This window comes from Leptonychotes weddellii, chromosome 4 (assembly GCF_054177405.1).
Source record: "Leptonychotes weddellii isolate Sample4059 chromosome 4, ASM5417740v2, whole genome shotgun sequence".
NCBI classification, from domain to species: domain Eukaryota; kingdom Metazoa; phylum Chordata; class Mammalia; order Carnivora; family Phocidae; genus Leptonychotes; species Leptonychotes weddellii.
In genome coordinates, this window is record NC_138372.1 from 86,058,488 (window position 1) to 86,079,055 (window position 20,568).

General features: G+C 51.9%; 1 protein-coding gene across 2 annotated transcripts in view; it reads right to left on the bottom strand.

Annotated features, from left to right (window-relative positions):
• KCND3 (potassium voltage-gated channel subfamily D member 3) overlaps positions 1-20,568 on the bottom strand; it is a 198,676-nt gene that overhangs the window by 7,800 nt on the left and 170,308 nt on the right. For both annotated transcript variants that reach the window (XM_081815655.1, XM_081815654.1), the window contains exon 2: positions 2,023-2,185. In XM_081815655.1, coding sequence (XP_081671781.1) covers positions 2,023-2,185 — 163 coding nt within the window. The remainder of the gene's footprint in view (positions 1-2,022; positions 2,186-20,568) is intronic.

The window sequence follows — 20,568 nt, forward strand, 5'->3', positions numbered from 1 at the left end:
TTTTTTTTTTTTTTTTGCCTCTTGCAAGCAGCCCAAGGTGAAAGAGACAGAGCCAGCAACCTTGAGGGGAGACAGTATCCAGGCGAGGTGAAAACACTGTAAATATTTACTCTGACTTCAAAGGGAAAGGGGAGAGGGTGGGGGGAGGCAGAAGGGAGGGAGTGTGGGCTTTAGCAGCTAGAAGGAGGGACGCACCAAGGCTGATTCCTTCTGCATTGTGATCACACAGGATGAGCTTTGTAAGGTCCTGGTGGAAATGATCACTGTTCCGTTCTTTGCAGGGGTAAAACGGCAGGGGATGTGATGCTCTGAGAGGTGGGTAAGGGTGTGGGCACACGGAGGGAAAGGTAGCTGCGGGAGCACTTTATAGCCCAGCCTGCCTGGGCACAGCGGTAGGCTAGTGTGTGAGCTGGGGATTCCTTTGACCCTACCCCGCTGGACCAGATAGCTGTGTCAGCCCAGCCCCTGGGGGGTGGGGTTTTTCTAGGACCCCTGGTCCTTTCTTGAGGACAGCATAATGAATTTAGATATTGTCCAACATTTACCAGCTGACTCGAACAGGAGAAGGAGATAAGACTTCTATTTCTGGGTGGCTAGCAGGGGGTGGGCGTGGGGAGGCCTGGACCTTGGGTGAAGAGGTAGGAAATGGGTGCCGGAGCAGAGGGAGAGGACAGCACAGAGCCAGAAGATCGATCTAAGGCAGGCTGGCAACATTCAGAGCCAGGTCAAGATAAGTCAAAAGGTATCTCAACCCGGGCTGGGGGCGTGACCACGAGGGCACGCAAAAGGGGCTATGTTGGAAGTGGGAACCAACTGGATTCATTATGTAATTGCATAACATATATTATTAAGTATTATTGTACGTAAATTACCATACGTTTCAGAGCTAACGTTCATGAACGTTGTGACTTCATTTCAGACAGCGTATACAGATGTGTTCTGAAATTCTGGATTCCTCTGATATGTCAAGGAAGACCTGCTACTTGGTGTTACCCCTGTAAATGGGAGGCCAGTAGCAGGCACCGTGGGGGAGGAAACCACCAGCCACACACACACGGCCTAACACACCGCAGGTGCAGGAAATATTTGTGGAATGAATGAATGACAGAAAGAATAAAATAAGGACATGAAATCTCTGGCCCCCGTTAAGTGACTCTCTCAACGAGGTCCCCCATCCACTGTACCCAGAAAGGCTCTGACCAAACCTCCTGGAGGTTGGGTGGCTGCTGAAGGGGTACCTATTTCAGCCCAGATCAGAAGAGAAATGGAAAACGGGCCCCGTAGTCCTCCCCTTTCCTGATAGGAAGCTGACAAAAGTCACGACCCAAGAACCTTCACGAGCCAGATGCCCTAAGAACGCACCAAAGCCTTCAGCCAGTCTTCCTTTGGCATGGGGGCATTTGACTGCCCTGCCTTCTTAAGCAGTGTATACTGGACATCACCACAAACTATTCTCAGCACCAGTGTCTACTCTCCTGGTCATCAACCGCAGTTCTGTGCCTGAACCGCAAACACCCCGAGGTGACCAAAGCATGTCGTGCCTTTTGTTCTGGAACTCAGCGGCCTCAGAATGTTCTTCTTTCAGAGTATTCACTTTTCTTCTCAGCAAATTTCTGTTCTGTCCCTATGTTTTGTATCGGCTAGCAGAGGGTATTGGAGAGCAATTACGTGCCCCAGTAAGCTCCTGGCAGGGACAGGGAGGGGTCCGGGGCACTGAGTGTTGGTGGCTGAGGTCTTGAAGGGGAAGCCAGGGCTCAAGGAAATTGCACAGAACATCCAGGAGGGAGAGAGTCAGCTTATGGATGATTGAGGGCTTGTTGCACTTTGCAGCTGACTGGGGCTCGGACTTGGAATGCAGGACACTGGTCAGAAGGAAGGGACAAAAAGCTGCCCTACCTTCAGAAGCTGGAGGCTGGGGGATCAGCCCCAGAAGTCCAGGCCTGGCGACCTGACTGTGACCATGGCACAAGGCCCAAAGCAGAGGGCCAGGCCCCTGTCTGAGCCCCCCAGGCTGAGTCTTACCTTTTGTGCCCTGCGTTTATCGGCTCTCTGATTCTGGTGGTAAATCCGGCTGAAGTTGGAAACGATCACAGGGACCGGCAGGGCAATGACCAGGACACCACTCAGGGAGCAGATGGAGCCAAAAATCTTCCCTGCAATTGTCTTGGGCACCATATCTCCATATCTGAGAGAGAGAGAGAGAGAGAGAGAGAGAGAGAGAAACAGGTGTGAGGAAGAGGGGACACTGGGGAAAAAAGCCAGGCCTCCGTGCCCATCACTCACCCATCCATCCACCTATCCATCCATCCACCTATCCATCCATCCATCCATCCATCCTTTCATCCATCCATCCATCCATACACCCCTTCATTCAACAGTTGTTTGAAGTGCCTACTCCATGCCTACTCTGACCTGGGAGCGAACAAAACAGACAAGATCCCTGCATTCCCAGAGGCAACCACCTACAAGGGGAAGACCATTAAACAAATAAGGGAACACATAAAAACACTGACTCATCGTTATTTCTATGAAGAGAAGAGAGACAGGTGCTGTGCCAGGCGGGGGCAGTGTGGCCAGGAACGGCCTCGCTGAGGAGCTGACATTTCAGCTGAGATCTAAAGGTAAAGGATCCAGCAGGCAATGGGGAAGAGTGTGCCAGGCAGAGGGAACAGAAAGGCAGAGACCCTGAGGAAGGAGGGAGCATGGCAGGCTCTGGGCATGACTGCAGGCCTGCTGGTGGGGAGACAGGGGTGGAGGGTAGCTACAAAAGGAGGTCAAGGCCACCCCACAGAGTGTGGATTTTGGGCCAAGTGCCGTGAGCAGCCACGGATGCATATTAGGAAGAAAAGCAGCACAATCTCATTTATGTTCATAAAAAAACAAATAATAAACTCACCCTCTATTCACGTGGAGACATAATACACAAAGCCCTTCTGCACGCTTACCTCCCACCAGCTCCATGGACCCTGTGAACTTTGTGTCCTCAGCCCCACTGTGCAGATGCGGGAAGTGAGGCTCACAGGCCGGGGGACTGCCCACGCTGGGGGAGAGGCTGGGATCAAAACCCATTCCTCTTGCTTTCATTTGTTTTCTACCAACCACACCATCTCAGAGGGCAGCCGTGAGCTCCAAACCTCAGCCCCCTAAGCCGTGCAGCCACTTTGGGACGGCGCCGGCTCGTCTCAGAGCTCAGAGAGTCTCTCCTAAGTGCTTCCCACCCTGGTGGCTGCCCCGGGGGGACCAGCTGGGCCTGGCTCCTGCTCAGCCCCAGGCAGGCAGGCCAGAGCCTCTCTTCTCCGATCAATAAGGTACTCTCAGCAGTGGTTAAGTGTTTAGCCTCTTCTTTATTGAGATAAATTAAAGGCTTCATTAGGCAAAAGCTGTGATGACTCCTTTGGCCAAAGCCAGAAACACCTTCCCCCCCTCACCCCTGTGTGTGTCTGGAGCAGAAGCAGGGGGAGGAGGACCAGGAATTGCTGCCACGGAAATCTCGAGGCTCACAGTCCCTTGTCCTGAGGGGACCCAGGTGCCCTGAGGACGCAGAGAAGAAGGAGAAGGGGATAGGGCGGATCTTTTCCAGAGTGTGACGTCCTCCCCTCCTAAGCACCTAAGGGCTCCGTGGACCATATGCCAGCCGTTGACACATATTTGGTGAGTGAATGAGTGACCTCATTTAAGGCTCTCGACACCCTGTGAATTAGGCTCCTCTTCTGTGAACGCTCTTCCTTCTCCTTCGGTGTCTCGGCCCTTTGTCCTGGCCTCAAGCTCTCTCTGTCATGCCACTGACGCCAAGCCCAAGGCTGCTCTTTTGGGGAATGCTGACGTTAGGCTCTCTGGCTCCGCCATGCTGCCCAGGAGGGGCCTCTGGGGGTGTGTGGTCGAGAACCTGGCCTCCAGACGCAGACGACCTGGGTTCCAGCCCCACCCAGCTCACCATCAGATCACCGCACGACCTTGGGGGAATGTGACTTTGGGCCTCAGCCTCTCCTTGTCTGTCAAGGGGAGATAGAACGAGTAACCTGAGCCACAGTCCTCTTGCGACAGGTGCACCTCCATGAACCACACACACCATTACTTTGACCCAGGAGTCCCGGAAACCGTGGTCTCTGTGGCTGGGAAACTCTAAAAACACAGCTGATTGTGCCGTGGGCAACTAATCCCGTTGGTGAAGGAAAGGGGGGTTGCCCCTGGAGGTGAATGATGTTAGCGGGGATTTTCGGGGATGTGACTGAAAGGTGGACATTGGGTGGAAACGAATCGTGGCAGGAGAATGTAACACGGTGTCAGAAAGCCTCCATTTGGGGGTGATGGTGGCTGGTGAAAAATGCTACGGACACAGAAAGGTGGTTTTATCCACTGGAAGAAAGAGTGAGGAGTAGAGCCGAGCCTGCTGCTGGTGCAGATGGTGTGCTGGTAACAGACGATTGAGCAAAAGCAGGACAACTCAACTCCCGTGCGCTCTCTGCCTTCTCCACCCAGAAGAACAGGCTTTATCTTGGAAAGGCTGAGGCAAATGTTGGGGGGAAAGGATGCGGAGCTCGAGGGCGGGGAGGGGCGAGCAGGCGAGCGCCCAGCTGTCTTCAGTGGAGGCACCTCACAGGCCCACCTGGATCCCACCCCAGGAGACAGGAGGGATGCACAGATGGAGTTGTGGAGCATTGCCCATGACGGCTGAGAAATCATGGCGCGGCGCAGAAATACGGAGAGACTGAAGCTTGCAAACGGCTGTGTTAGCGTTTTTGAACACGGAGCGGGGGTGGGGGGGTGGGGGGGGAAGGAAGTCTGAGAAGCCACAGACCAACAGGCTGGGCACCCATCAATTCTGCCATCAAAGTGCTGGCAGAACCTGAGAGCAGATATTAAGTGGACAGCTTGCGAACACTTGGAAAATAAGCCGTATTGCTCACTAGGCATGCGTCTTGCCAAATTAACCTGATTTCTTGTTTTGGGAGGGTTCGCTGGCTGGTGGATCAGGGGACTGCTGCATCATGATCTTAGCAAGATGTGTTCTTGTCCCAGTTCCTCATACCCTTGACAAGCTGGAGGAATGGGTGTGAATGGCAGTGCGGTCAGGAGGGGCTGAACAGACACCTTCGGGCACTTTCCAAAGATGACCAACAGCGGTCCTATGCCAGCAAAGGAAGTTCATGGCTTTCGCGTTAGAAGGCTCTCCTTTAGTGAAAGGGTAAATAAGTAAATGAAATAAAGAATGGATCGAGAGCTCGGTCTCCAGTGGTGTGTTCCAGAATTTCTCTACAACTTATGTAAAGCCAGAGGGAGGCAGCATGGCCTAATGATTGAGAGAGGAGACTGGCGACAGGTCCCAGGTTGATCCCCGGCCCCACATTACTCAGGGGTTAAGTGACCTTGGGAAAGTTATTTAAGTGGAGCCGCTACCCATATAAAATCAGTTTCATATACCTAACTTACAGGGTTGTTGCAATAATTAATGAGATGATTCAGGAGAGGCACTTAATGTTGTCTCTGGGTAAATGTAAATTCTCTATAAATAGCCAGTGCAGTGGGCACGTCTGGTTTTGTCTGCTAATGGCCTACCCATCCAGGAACTGTGCCCTCCCCACCATTACGACATAAACTCTGTCCAGAGGAGCTGCCATATTCTTACAAACCCTCCCTTCTGCCCCTGCTCCCACCGGGCACGGTTAACAGGTTCAGAATGAGGCATCTGACTCACGCTGGGCCATGAGCTCCTCTCCTGGATTCATTTGTTAACAACTTTACTGACATATAACTTATATATCATACAATTCATCCATTTAAATCATACAATTCAAAATTTTTAAAAAATATTTTATTTATTTATTTGAGAGAGACAGAGTACGCATGAGCAGGGGGGAGGGGCAGAAGGAGAAAGAAGCAGGCTTCCCACTGAGCAGGGAGCCCGATGTGGGACTCGATCCCAGGACCCTGGGATCATGGCCTGAGCTGAAGGCAGAGACATAACCGACTGAGCCACCCAGGTGCCCACGATTCAGTATTTTTCAGTGTATTTACTGAGTTGTACCACCATCACGACAGTCTAATTTTAGAACATTTTCATCACCTCCACCCTCCAAAAAACCTCACACCCATTAGCAGTGAGGGATCATCCCCCGCCCCGCCTCAGCCCTAGACCACCACTAAATTACTGTCTGTCTCTATAGATTTCCTTCTTTTGGACATTTCATATCAATGGAATCCTACAATACATGGCCTTCTGTGTCTGCCTTCTTTCACTTAGTGTGATGTGCTAAGGCTTCGAGGCTCATCCCTGTTGTAGCAGGGGCCACTATTTCAACCCTTTTGATTGCTGAATAATATCCCATTGTACGGATGTCCCGCAGTTTGCTCTTTCACCCATCTGTTGATGGACGTTTGGGTCCTTTCCACTCTGGGGCTATTACGAATACTTTCTGCTCTGAAGAACTGTGTATGCGTCTTTGTGTGGAAAGATGTTTTCCTTTTTCTAGGAGTCACGTGGCAACTGCATGTTTAACAGTGTAGGGGACTGCTGAACTGTTTTCTAAAGTGGCTGCACCACATCGCATTCCCACCAGCACTAAATTAGGGCTCCACTTCCTCCATATGTTCACCAACACTTGTTACTATTTGTCTTTTGAGTCTAGCCATCCTAGTGGGTGGGAAGTGGTATCTCACTGTGGTTTTGATTTGCATTTCTCCTGCTGGCTACTTATATGGGGCGATGCCTTCCCTCCCCTGGAGTGCTATCTTTGCGATGAGACCAATCTCTTCACAGAGGGTTGACCCCAGGCTGTGGTCAGAGAGGGAGCAGGCTGACGCGGAGAAAGAGGTGAGAAGTGGAAAAGGGGCTCTGATGGAGTCCAAGTTCCTGTCCTGATTCTGAGGGCCAGCTTTACTGTTGCATTCCCTGTGGCTTAACTGTTCAGTCCTTCTTCTGAGTCTGCGCACCAACAAATTCTTGTTTCTGTTTTAACGTTCTTCCACTCGGATCCCATAATAAGGACGACGGTGATGGTGTTGATCAGGGTACTGCTGCTGATGATTATTTTTACAATTAATTTCCTTTATTGAAGTATAGCTGACATACAATAGCCCATTAGTTTCAGGCATGCACCATAGAGATTCGATATTTTTATACATGACGCAATGATCCCCATGATAAGTGTGGTCGCCATCTGACATGGTACAAAGTTATGACCATATTGACTATTCTCTACGCTGAACATGACATCCCTGTGACTTATTTCTTTCACAACTGGAAGTTTGTACCTCTTAATCCTCTTCATCTATCCCACCTATTTCATCCGTTGGATACTCTGGTAATCAACAGTTTGTTTCCTTTTTCCATGAGTCTGTTTCTGTTGTGTTTTGTTTGTTCATTTGTTTTGTTTTTTAGATTCCACATTTAAGTGAAATCACACGCTGTCTGCCTTTCTCTGTCTGCTGCTGATTATTTTTAAGCAAGCTCTTCAAATTTCTAAATGACAGCGCTACTATGAATTGAGGTCTTTCGGAGTCAAAAGGATTTTAACAGGTTGTAATCATGGGTGAAACCAGCCAGATTAATTCCAACAAAGATGAATGACAACACCAGCATTTTGATTCAAATAATCAATGACTTGTATAGCTGATGGGAAAAACCAGCTTAAAAGCCATCCATGTTAAAAATCACCAGGGAAATTTAACTTCAACACAGCCACCAGCGTAATGCCCCTGCTAAAAACTATGCCACCGGACTGGACTGATGGGAGTACAGTGCCCAGAAAGAGGGAGTAGGTGTTTGTACTTGCCCGTTGGGACAGACCACCTCTAGGCTGCTGTGTGGGGTTTGGGGCATTATATATTCTACAGGAAATTGATTAACTGGATCACGTCCAGAGAAGGGAGGTTGGGATGGTGAATTGTCTGGAAGTCCTCTCATAAGGGAAACAGTCAAAGGACCAGGAACATTTGGCCTAAAGAAGAGGGGATGGGGAATGGAAGGGTGGATGGGAATAATGTACGGGAGCCTGCGTAGGGAATTTTATCTGCATTCATGGGTCTCACAGTAACCCCATCCTTAGGAGCATTGAGCCCATGTCCAGAGAGGACAGCGAAGTGTTTAATGCCCTCAAGCAGTGAGGGGCAGAACTGGCTGGGTTAAAGCCCAGGTCAGTTTGTTCCCAGTGCCCTGCTCTGACCTTCACATCCGGCTCCTTGGGGGGCTCTGGGGGGATGGGGGTGAGGATGGTCGTGGGGAAGGGCTCTGGGGAGTCAGCTGGAGGTCACCCACTTCTCTGCCTCTGACGCCTCAGTGGCAATGGTCCCAGGTAGGTTAAAAGTATGGACTCGGAGGCAAATCCTGGTCCTGCCACTTGTCAGCTGGATGACTTTGAGCACGTCACTTAACTTCTTCAACCACGGCGCCTGGGACGGATAAAATAATAGTACTTCACAGGGTTGTTGTGAGAGATTAGTGAGGTCCGATGTGGAAAATGCTCGATTCGGGCACACAGGAAGAACCTTATTGATGTTTATTAAACAAATCCAGGGCCCAGACCACCGGGCCTTCTAGACTGGGCATCAGCAAAAGCCTCCTCGCCGGACTTCTCACTTCTACTCTTGTTCCCTTTTAATTCCCAAAGAACCACATTCTTAAAATGCAAATCTAAGCATGTCCTTCCCCTGCTCAAACTTTAACAAATGTTGGTGGAATGTGTGAGTTAATGAATAAAACATACCTTGCAACATTGTTGCAAAGACTACATGCTTGTTACACAGTAAACACTCATTAAAGAGCAGCTAATTATGACCGCAACGTCCACGCTGGGCAGTGGCCTTGGCCCCGGGGCCTCCTGGGTCCCACCTGGGCAAGAGCTCTGAGGTGCAGGATCTCTAAGTCCTAATGGCATCTATGGCCTATTTTCTATGTGGAATTTTGAGGAAAGAAAGGGGTGAGAAAAGAAAAAAAGAAAATGTCATGGCCTAGAAAAAAAAATTCAAGCCTTAGCCTTATTTCCTTTTTGTCTTCCTTTTCTCCTGCAAATAAGGCCTCCCTTCCCCCACCCCTCATCCTGGCTCTGAGAGGGGAGGAAAGGAAGGGATGAGAAAAAGCCCCCCCAGGAGGGAGACTCCCAGGGACAGAGGAACTATGGTGCTCACCCCAGATTTAGGACTCACACCCAGACCTCACCTGGGGCCACCCTGTGGCAGCTGTCTGCCCCTGGACCCCGGGGCGGGGGTGTAGCTCAGGCACTCAGTACCCCTCTGTCCACCCCTCTCTCCCAGCACATTCTCGGTAATCCACGGTGATGGCTGGGCTGTGGCAAGAACAGGGAAGCTTACCCTCCTAATATGGAAGGCTAATTAATTTGTATTAGGGTTTAGGGATAATTAAACTTTTTATCTGAACTTAAGATGCACAAACCACCCGCCTTGTACAATTAATTGCTGCCTTCATTTCCTCCTCCAGGTGCTGAGAGATAAGTGGGAGCCAAGCTCCCTGCTCTGATTCCGCCTGCCTCTCAGGCAGGGGTGAGGCTTCACATCTGGCAGGGAGTCCCTTCTTTACTGAAGGCCAGACACTGCCCATTCGGGGCCCAGCTGCTGGGAGCTCCGCCAAAGAGACATGTCTTTGATGAGTTCCCGCAAGGGGGACGTCTCCACCTCATGGCACACCCGCTCCTGCACCCACCTTCTCCACTGGGAGGCCCCTGAACTTGGCTTCCTCCTCTGCTTCCAGACCCTTGGGACTGGGGATGCAGATGGGGGATGGAAGCTGCCCTGTGATGGGTAGGGTCAGGGTGGGGAGACATGTTCTCAGAGCAGGCTGGGCACCATGGCAAGTTCCAGGGACTCAGACCCCTGTGGTCACCTCCTTGTCCAGGGCAAAGGACAATGGCAGACTACCCTGGGGGACACTAGAACACCAGCCTGGCTGATGAGTTCATCCCTTGACAAACCTCTGGTCAGCCTCTTTTCATGAACAGATCCCCTCCCATGGAGGAGGACTGCTGTAACTGTTTTTCTTTCTTTTATTTGAGCTCTTATGTCATGCCAAGTACTGCAAATACATGATCTCTCTCCTTCCAGCAATCCTAAGAAATAGATGCAATTATTATGCCCATTTTCCTGATGAGGAAACTGAAGCACAGAGTGGTTAAGTCATATGCCCAAGGTCACTTGGCTAGCCAGGGGCAGAACCAGGTCTCTTAAACTCCAAAGTCCCTACACATAACTACTAGTCCCTATAGCCCAAAGCCATGGTCCCTGAGGAGCCAACATGGCGGGCAGAAGTCTCGTTAGAGAGCAAGGGGGGCCCTTCAGAGCTGATTGCATCTACGGCAGCTGCCTACCCATACCCCTACGAATGACTTTAGCCCTATGCTCTCGATATTCAAGGAGGGGGACTTGGAAAATCAAATGAAAGCCTCATGTCACTATTCTTTTCTACCCCATGCCTCTTCCTCCATCCCCACCCCCCTAAAAAAATCAACCCACATCTCTGGTCGTGTTCCTGCAGCCAGGCACTCTCCTGGGTTCACCCACAAAGTGGCCCCAGTGGTGAGCCAGGAGCCAAAAGAATGGGTTGGCATTTGGAACCTCAAGTTTCCTCAGAAGACCCCATCTGGGGGTGGACCCGGAGGGGAGAACTGAGGCTCAGAGCAAGAGAACCTAATAATAATCACAGTAACAATTCACTAATAGTCTATTTTTATTAACATCAATATGCACCATTTGATCTTCCTAACAACCTTACGAGGTATCATTAGCCCCATTTTTGAGGAAACCACAGCTGGGAGAGGCGGAGTAGAATGCACAAGGTCATCTGCTTGGCCAGGCCAGAGTGTCAGCCTCATGTGACTTCCGAATACCCTGCGCGTTGTGTTTGTTCCACACACACCCAAACCTGCACAGGCCCACGCGTTTCCACCCCTGTCCCTCTGGATCGATCGATTCATCAAACGCCTGCTGGCTGTTTACCCTGTGTCCCTACCTTTGCTAGTGCCGGGGAGTCAAAGCTAAATAGACAGGCATGTCCCCTGAGCTTACGATCTCAGGGGGGACAGACAAGTAAATCCCGACGGCGGTTCAAGGTCGTAATGCTACATGAAGAATGTCCACAGGCTGTGTTGAGGAAGTAAAGCCTGCTGGACTTGGTCACTGGCTCCGTGTGAGGGTGGACAGAAGGGAGGAACCTAGGGGGCACTTGGGCAAGCTCTGCGTGGGTCTGCAGCCAAGCTCCCACCGGTCCCTTCCTCCCGCTGCTGCTTCCTGAACTTGCCTGAGCTCCCACCTGCTACGGGCTCCTCGGTGACTGCAAGCCTTCCGTGAGGCCCTTCCCTCTGCTGGAAAGGATTCTCTCTCTCTTTCCCAGGCGACGGCTACTCATCTTTCCAGATGCTGCTCAAATGACACCTCCCTTAGCAGCCCTCCCTCCCCCCACCCCACAGTATCACTCATTCCTCTGTCTTTCCACCTCCATCAGAACATTTACTCCTCCATGCAGAAACACACCCCCGGAAATGGCTGTTTTCCCCATTTCCATGAGTGCGGTCTGAGCACAGGGCTCTCTCTCTCTGCGTCCCTGGTGCCTGGCACGCGGCATGATGCATAGTAGGGATGCAAGAGTTCAGAGGGAGTAAGCAAAAGTAGCCACTCTGGTGTGTGTTCCACGGACTGGACCGGACCCCTGGGACTGGCTCCTTCTGGAATCAGACCTCAAGCTCCAGGAGGGGAGAGGCTGCATCCTCAGTACCTAGAACCGTGTCTGACACATGATGTGCACTCAGGATATTTGTTGAACGAGTGAATGAACTATAAACAGATTTAGCAATGGGACTGCTGACTCTAGCAGACGAGATCATCAGGGAACCCTTCTGCTGCAAAACAGCTAAATCCGGAATAAAATATACTTTCTGATGCATTGCTGGGTTCACGTGCAGTAGGGGAAATCCATGTTACCCCCAATAAAAAGGGACAAACCCCAGGGGGAAATCACAGCTGGGAGGAGGGAGCAGTAAGCAGAGGAAGGAACACGGTTGCCCTGAGCACCTGTGCCGACAACAGCTGGTGAGTTGTGACCTGTCACCGGACCCTGAACCTTAGGGAAAGGAACTCTCAGGGTCTTCAAGTGAAGCCAGGCCCCGCACATGGGCTAAAGTGCTCCAAGATGGTCGAGCTACCTGGCTTCCGGGAAAACCCGATTTAAGTCCTGTCCAGAGGAAAACACCCTTAACCCTGGTCTTCAGGATTCCCACAGATTAAGATCACATAAATATATGAGTTTGCTTAAAAAAAAACAACAAATCGTAAAGAAGCAAGGAACCATGAATCAGTCAACAGAAAGAAACCAATAATAGATTTAGGTACTCCTCCCCGCCCCCCAAGAACTTCAGACACTGAAACTGATGGACACAGAAGAGTTCTGTATGAAATGGTTTTATGAAATAAAGGATGGAATCACAAAGACGAGCCGGCAATAGGACACTATCAGAAATCATCGGGCACACGTGAAAAAGAACCAAGTGGGGTTTCCGGAAATGAAAAAATTAAACGCTGAGGTTAATTATGACTGAAATCAACAGCTTATCCCTCATGGGTTCAGCCTTTGGAGCAGACCTCCACTTCCCAGTCTCATCCTTGAAGACCCTCACGCGGACACCTTGTCCCTAAGCCCTCGTCCCCGAGTCTGTCCATATCACGACAGGTAGGAGGGCAGCGAAGACTGTGGAGCTGCCCACAATGGCCATGTCATCAAGAGAGGCCACCACTGAAGTCATGTCTCAGTGCTGAATGGGGCTTGTTTCCGGTACAGACCCAATCCCTTTTGCTCTCACGGCTCCCAGGAAAGACACAGCGGCATGGGCGAGTATGGAGAGGATAAGCAGACGGCAAAATCAAGACAGCAACCCAGTGTTAGAACTAGACAGGAACAGTGCCAACCAGCCAGCCAGCCACCTTCGTGTAAAAACCAGGGAAGGAGATGTAATCGCATTCACTGCTGGTCTCCTGTCAATGGGAAAATAGTCAAACGAAAACTGGGATTTGGTTATTTCTGGGGATACTTCCTATACGCCCCCTCAGCTGTTCCCTGTGCTCTGAATGGGCTCGCTCCCAGCGTGGTCTGCAGGGTCACGTGTCCAGAAGGAAGGAGTGGAAGGGCTGGGGTCCTGGAGACTGTGAAAGCACCCATCCCTGGCTGGACCAGGCCCTGGGTCTGGAGAGGGCACATAGGCTCTGGTCTGGGGCACCCGGGGGCCACGAGTCACAGAGGCACGTCCAAAGTCCAGGCCCCGATATTGACTGGCATGCTCTTCTGGAAACTGGGCCTTGCTCAGCCATTCTCCCCAGCCTCAGCCCCCAGGCCACTTGTCCCCATTTACCCGCTCTGTACTCTCAGGAGTAGAGGTTGACAAGCAGGAGCCATGAGGAACAAAACACATGTCTGGTCCAAGCCCGGTGCTCCCTCAGAGACCTCGTCCCGCAGGCTTGCGTCATCTGCTTCTCTTTCTCCATATGTTCCTTACAACAGTCCCTCTCCCTGGGGCAGCTGCTCGGCCTTCTGCTACCCCCGGCGGGGAAGAGCTACCTCAACTACAAAGTGGAGCACGACAGGCCATGGCAAGCCTTTGGTGAGTGCCAGAGTGGGCACGTGTTGCAGAAGGCGTGGGCGGGATTCTGGGAGAGAGAGGGAAGGGCCCAGAAGGTCTGTACAGCTAAGGTGGGGGTGTGGCCAGGGTTAGACACCAGGTGGTGCACCAAAGTGGGGGCGGGGGGGCGGGGAATGGAGCAATGAGGTCAAAGTCCGCGGAGGGACCAGGAGCTGCAGGCAGAAGCTGGTAAGGCAGACAAAGTCTTGGGGAGTGGGGGGTACTTACGGCTGATGGGGACCTTCTCTGGAGGTGGTGCTTGCTTCTGCTAGGATAGCTCGTTCTCGTGTAGCTGCAGCTGGGACGGTGGGGAGTGGGCAAGAGGTGAGCACCGCAGGGCTGACCGGAGTCTTAGCCCCAGGCCCCAACAGGTTGAGGGGCCAAGCGATGTGGCCCCTGGACCCTATATACGGCCACCGGGTGTCCCCACTCGTCCCAGCCCGGCCGCACTGCCGAGAAGGTAAACTGAGTCCGCTCCAGCGATCCCTCCCCTCTACACTGTACTGTCCAGGGCTGCTTTCCCTCATCCTGGGGGCTGTCCCTCCCCTCCTCACCCACCCCACCCTCCATGGACCGGGAGGTGTTCTCCCTTTTCCAGTAGGTCTTATCCAAACTGCACTTGGTCCCCACTGTCTCAAAGTCTCAGGTGGCACGGGAGTCCTCCCCACGGTAGCCTTCCTCACCCACTGGGGACCTCCCCTGCACAGGCTTTGGAGTCAGATAGACCTTCGCTTCAGTCCTTGCTCTTTCTACTCAGCTAAGACCTCAGGCAACCATGAGCTTCCTCAGTTTACTCATCTGACAACTGGCATAACAACAAGCTCCCTCGCAGGGTTGTTCGGAAAGTCAGGTCCCTAAAAGCTCTTTATAAACTGTTATAACTAGTTGTATATATAGTTTATAGTTACCACATGTATGTAAACTATAGTTATCCACACATATGTAACTATTTATAATTACATAACCATGCATAACGAGTCGTAACTCAGCTATACCCGAGAGCTTAGTCATCCTTCTGCAAGAAACAATCTGGGTCACGGTTGGACTCCTCACGTTGTCAGTTTACCTGTAACTTGTCCCTGTAAGTCCCGGTCCTGCCGTGGGAGCCACAGAGTCTGTCTGTCCCTCTGCCGGCACGACAGCCCTCCTCCGAGCTCCCAAGTCATGCTGTGGCTCCCCATTTCATTTGGCCTGCGCTGGAGGTCACTGTCCCACACCTGCCTTGTGCTCTCGTCCCCGGCAGGCCCCAGGTGCGAGAGAATGCAGGTGCCTTGTGAACCTCATGTCACCGTCATGAAGATGGGGTCTCTCCCTTGTGTGTCACCTCACGCAGGTGCCCCACGGACTGGCCGCGGGATGTGCAGAGGGACTGTTGCGATGCTAGCCTAGACTCAGACTTCGTTTCTACGGCAGGTTTCCCCTGGAGACTGTAGCGGGACGAAATCCCTGGGTCTCCCAAGACGCTTAACTATTACCTCTAACCTCTCAGGCACTTAAAGTCCTGTTCCGGGGCCTGCAGCCAATTTCATGTTTCTGCCGAGCTGTGGAAAACCCAGAAGAATCCTTTGGCATCGTACACGCGGCCAGCCCGGGGCTCAGTGCTTCTGGGTCTGGTCTGATGCAGCTCCCTATGTTCGCTGAGCCTTGATCACACCCCTGACCTGTTTCTTTTGCTTTGGAAAGTGGGAATGAGCTGCGGGCTGGGCTCTGTCTTGCCTGACCCCACTTGAGGCGGCCGGGGAAGGAAAGGGTGAGGAGCCCCCCCCCCACCCCCCCCCGGCTCTCAGGAGGTGCCTGGCCTTCCACGCCTGCCTGGAAGGAAAGGAGCCTGGCCTCTGGCCTCCGTCTGTAGTCTCTGTCTCAAAGCTGTTGCCTCTCTCTCTCTCTCTCAGTCTCCACTTGCGGTGAGATGCCTCTTGGTGTGACACCCTCGAACAGCCCCCTCCTTGTATGTACCAGCCTGTCTGCCCTCTGCCCTCACCCCTGCCTGTCTCTCCATGCTAGCCAGTGATAGCAGGGGCTCTGCCGGCCCGGGCCACCCCTGCTCCCTCAGTACCCACCACACTGCCTGCCAGGTAGTGGGCTCATCACAGGGTTGGTGAAGAAATGGATGTTTCCCTGCTTCTCTTTTAGGCTCTGCCTCTTTTGGACCCATATGTCCAAGCTGTTCCAGCCAGGCCTTGCCTGGGCTGAGGTCTGCCAGGAACAGCAACGAGAGTCTTGGGGGCGGTTAGAGGTGGTCCTTGGGGCTGCTGGTTGAACATGCGTGTGCGTGTGCTCGTGTGGGTGTAAAATAGCATTCCCCACCCCAGATGGACACATCGCTTCCCCCTCACCCCTAGGAGGAATACGCGGACATTCACCACCACCCATGCGCTCAAGCCAGGTCAGAGCGGGGAGAAACCTCAAATATCGTATGTTCCACGTGTATCAAAGAGTTTATGGGCGAAATGACACATATCTGGAATTTGCCTTAAAATACTCCAGGAACAAGATGAAGCCAGGTGGGTAGGTTCATGGGTCTTCACTGACCACTTCCTACTTTTGTACATGCCTGAGATTTTCCATAATAAAAAGTTCAAAAAAAAAAAAACCAACTTAGTTAAAAGAAGAAACATCTACTCCAACCCCTTCATTCTCCGAGATGTCGGAAGCCACTGCTCATTTTTCACGTATGACCAACAGCCCTGCAAAATCTCTTGTTGTTACTTTAATGTTTCATGGGAGGGTGGGGTTTGTGTTGCCAACTAGATTCTTGCTTCTTGAGGGCAGGGCTCTGTTCTTTGCTCTTCGGGGTCCTCCCATAGAGCTTAAAACGGGGCTGGGCCACTTGGAAAGTACTCAGTAAACACCTGATGGCAGGATATGCCCAGCCCTCGTCCCTTGGGCCAAGGCCTCCTTCATATCCCCATGTCCTTGGCACGTCACTCCTTCTCCACCTTCACTCCATCCCAGCTCCTCTCTGGCTTTGGCCAAGATGATGGGGGATGCTTTGGGCAAGGGCTCCCCTGTTTCCGTGGAAATCAGAGCCTTCCGTCTTCCCTGGCAGCGTGCTCTCTGGGCTGTCAATATTTAATTTAAGTAGATCTGAATGGAGGGAGGCTCGTGGGCTTGGGCCCTGCATCTCCCAGACTCCCCTAAACCCCAATGTGACTGCACACATATTGCGTTACAATGGAGCCTCTGTATTCTGGACCCTCCCTTTAGAACATTTCTGCCCTGTGCCCTTCAATTCACCTTCGGAGGTGTGGGCTCAGGGGGGCTTCAGAGGCAGGGGAGGGGACATGCTGGCTAGTCCCATGGCTCTGCATGGCTCCCCTGGTGGGCAGCCTCTGTGGGAAACACAGGTGCCCCCAAGTGAGGGCGATGGGCCAGGAGGATGTGAGAAGTGCCATCATATGAAGGCTTACCATGCGCCAGGCCCTGGCCCCAGGACTTTGTGAGCCTGCACGTATTTAATTCCCCCAACGACCCCAGGACAGGCGCTGTGATGATCCCCACTTTGCAGATTAGGAGACTGAGGCTCAGCAAGGTGAAGTGACAAATCCCCAAATCACACAGGGGAGAGGCAGCCGAGCTGGAATTCGTGCCCATGCTCTTGAGCACTGCCTTGCAGTGAGGGAAGGATGCTGGACCCAGAACACATGGCCCAGGCCACCGGGCTCTGACAAGGCTGCCCTGCCCCCCTTGTCCCCCGCCTCCCCGCCCTGCACCTGCCTGCCCTACCCTCTACTGTGGCGCCTTGAGGGCCCCTGCACCCGGCTGATGGGCCAGGCGAGCCTGCTGCAGGGTGAGGGTGTATCAAATAAAGGGCAGAGGGCTTCTCGGCTACAAAGCAGAACCGGGTGGCATAAGGCAAGGGCGGTCCGAGTGACACGCAGGGCTTATTTATGTGCTTTATCTTCATCAAAGGGCCTCTTTAAAAATGACTCAATCGACTATTAATCTTGATGAAACATCAACCCCAAGGGGGGGGGAGCGTTAGAAAATCTGCGAGAGGAAAATGTGTGCATCTCAGCCTCGGCCCCCTGGAGAAGGGACGCGTGGGGACGCTGTGGGGAGGAAATCTTCCAGGGCCTGACAAAGAGCCACGGCTACAACCTGGGCATGCACCCAGAGCCAGGCTGGTCCCCTGGTCCCCTACCCCTGCCCTGACTGGCTTCCCAGGCCGCCCTCCCTGTCTCCTGGCTGGTGGGGTCCCCACTGACTGAGCCCTGTCACAGCCAGACTGACACACACCCTCTGTGTGGTAATGAGCCTCCTGTGTGGATGGTGTGGAAATTAATCTTAGAAATACTACCAAGTGCAAAAGGAAAGTCCTCGAGGGGCATAAATCTACTCCCTTTAAAAAGCTTGGCTCAGCAGAGGCCTTCAGGTTTAGGGAGAAAGCAAACTTGACTCGAGAGCGAGATTCGAGCTGGGAGGGGAGGGAGGCCGAGGGTTCAGTCTGCTGTTGTGCTCAGCTCCGGGTGTGCTGGCTCGGATTCCCCCTGCTGCTGCAGACAAAAATGCAGCAACTGGCTTGTGGGGGGAAAGTAATTACAGAATGTGTTTATGTTTTCATAAACTCAGAGGTCTGGGACCAGAGTGTTCTGGAAAGGCTGCTGGGTGACTTCCCGGTGGCAGGAGAAGGATGAGGAGGCAGGAAGGGAAGAGAGGAAGGTGGGTAAGCAAGCACCGTGGAGTCCCCGTTAGGCCTCATCTGAAATCCCCCCTCTGGCCTTCCTCCCGGGCCCTTCTCCCGTGCAAGCCCAGGCCCCCCATTGGGCATTCTCTTTGGGGGGCCCATCTGCTCCAACTGGGGTGCTCGCCTGCTTCCTGTGGGGAGCAGCTGTCTCCCCGGGAACAGGGTTCCCCAAGGGAGCACAGAGATCCCCGCTCCAGTGGACAAGCTGCCTGCCATTTCCACTTGGGGATTTTTTTTCTGACACAGACGCTCGGCTCTGCGGATGCAGCTGCTCATGGGACTCCCAGCCTGGCTCTCCCGTTTTCCTGAGCCTTTCATGGACACCTTAAATAGCGTTCCCCTCCTCTTTTTCCTTTCCCAAGTGTGGAAGAGTGAGCAAACTATGGGCCCGGGGCTCAGAACTGTCTGGATTCAACTTTTGTATCCTCCACTCGGGGACCACTTGACTTGGACAGTTTCCGACCCTCATTTTCTTATCTGTAAAATGAGAATGTTCCTATCTGCTCATCTCACCCGATCATCGTAAGGGAAAATGAGAGAAGGGACATCTGCTTCCAGGAACAGAACGCTAACAATTTGAATAAACCTCTCTGCTGAGGACCAATACAAAAGCTGGATGAAATACCGCAAACATCTTAGATCATCAATGAGGAAGCACTGGGCCATAACCTCTAAGGTGAGAGCTCAGAGCGGTGAGCCCAGTACTTGATGCCACCCTTGTCTTTGAAAAATAAATTAATCCAGAAGTCACAAGTGTGAAAAAGAAGTGACAAAAATGAGGTGCGGATTTCGCAGTATCCCCTCTCCCCTCCAAGGTGGGAAGCCTGAGTAAATACTCTCCACCTCTCTCAAAGTCGGGGTCCTGCAGAGCTTCACCCGTGGGATAAAGATGAACTGAAAGTAATATTCCTTCCTATGAACATGTGGCCTTGAATTTGGGTCCAGGAATCCAGACTAAGGGGGTCCTGGATGGGCAGCATTCCCAAGTGTCTGGCAGAAGCAAACTAGAATCTTCTCTGCAGGAAGACTGCTCTCATCCTAAGCTATGGATTATTGCTTCAAACGATATTTCCATACATTGTCCAGCACAGAGTCAAAGAACACAGGGAAAGATGACACCATGAGTGAGAACCAGAAGAAATAACAGATAACAAAGAGAGGCACGTACCCTTGAAATATTGGGATTATCACCCACAGACAGCTATGTTTACAATTCAAAGAAATAAAAGGCAAGCTTGAGAATTTTGCCAGGGCGTGGAAACTAAAAAGCAGATCTAGCACTTTTGAAGAAATCTAAATAGAAACTTTAGAACTAAAAAACCACAACAATCAAAACTAAGGACTTGATGGGTGGAATTGAGTGTAGATTAAGCACAGCTGAAGAGAAAATCATTGCGCTGCAAGTTGGAAGGAACTATCCAGAACGGAGCGCACAGGAACAGATGAGAAAGTATTTGTGCCTTGTTCCAAGCCTGACATATAGATGAAGGAACTCGATAAGTGTTCATTTCTTTCCTTTTCCTCTTTTGAGTACTAAAAAATATTTCTTATTTCAGGAAGCCTTTTGTGATTCATCTGGCCTGACATCCATCACTCCATTATGCTGAATTTTCTCAGCACCTTTGTACTTGCTTATTCATATTGACAGGAACTCATTTATTTCTTGAGATCAATGAATGCAAAATTAGAGTCACACCCAAAACTCTGTCCCTTGGTTAAAACTTTCCTAATATGCAAACCCATTCTTCCTCTTTGCCCTGATGATGTATCAGTGCAAGGACTTCCTTATTGCGGCTCGTGTTCCAGGGAAGAGGAGTCTGTTGCATTCCAGAATAGGGTCTGCTTCCTGAACCCATTCTCCCATCGGTGATGGGTTGAGGCAACAGCCAACCAAGAGCTGCTACAAATGCTTCCGGGTTCAGGGTCACCTGGGAACATGCACAGGCTCTCCTAAGCTTTCCTCTTCCAGCACATCTTCTGGTCTAAGGCAATTCTGGAGATTCTGATGAGTCAAGCTGGTGAGTGGGAGGGGCTACTGATCATCATTAATGAGACCAAGGAAATCACCAGCCTCAATGAGGACACTGTCAACTCTGCAAGCAGTACGTCTGTTCCGCAGCCCCCAGCTGTCCAGGGCCTTTGAAATTCATAAGCAGGCCTTGCCAGAGATGCACATTGCCTTAGTGTCCACCCTTCATTTCCAAGCGCTGGAAGAAGAGGGATCGGGATGCCCTGAACAATCCCATCCCCACCCCCGATCTGGGTCCT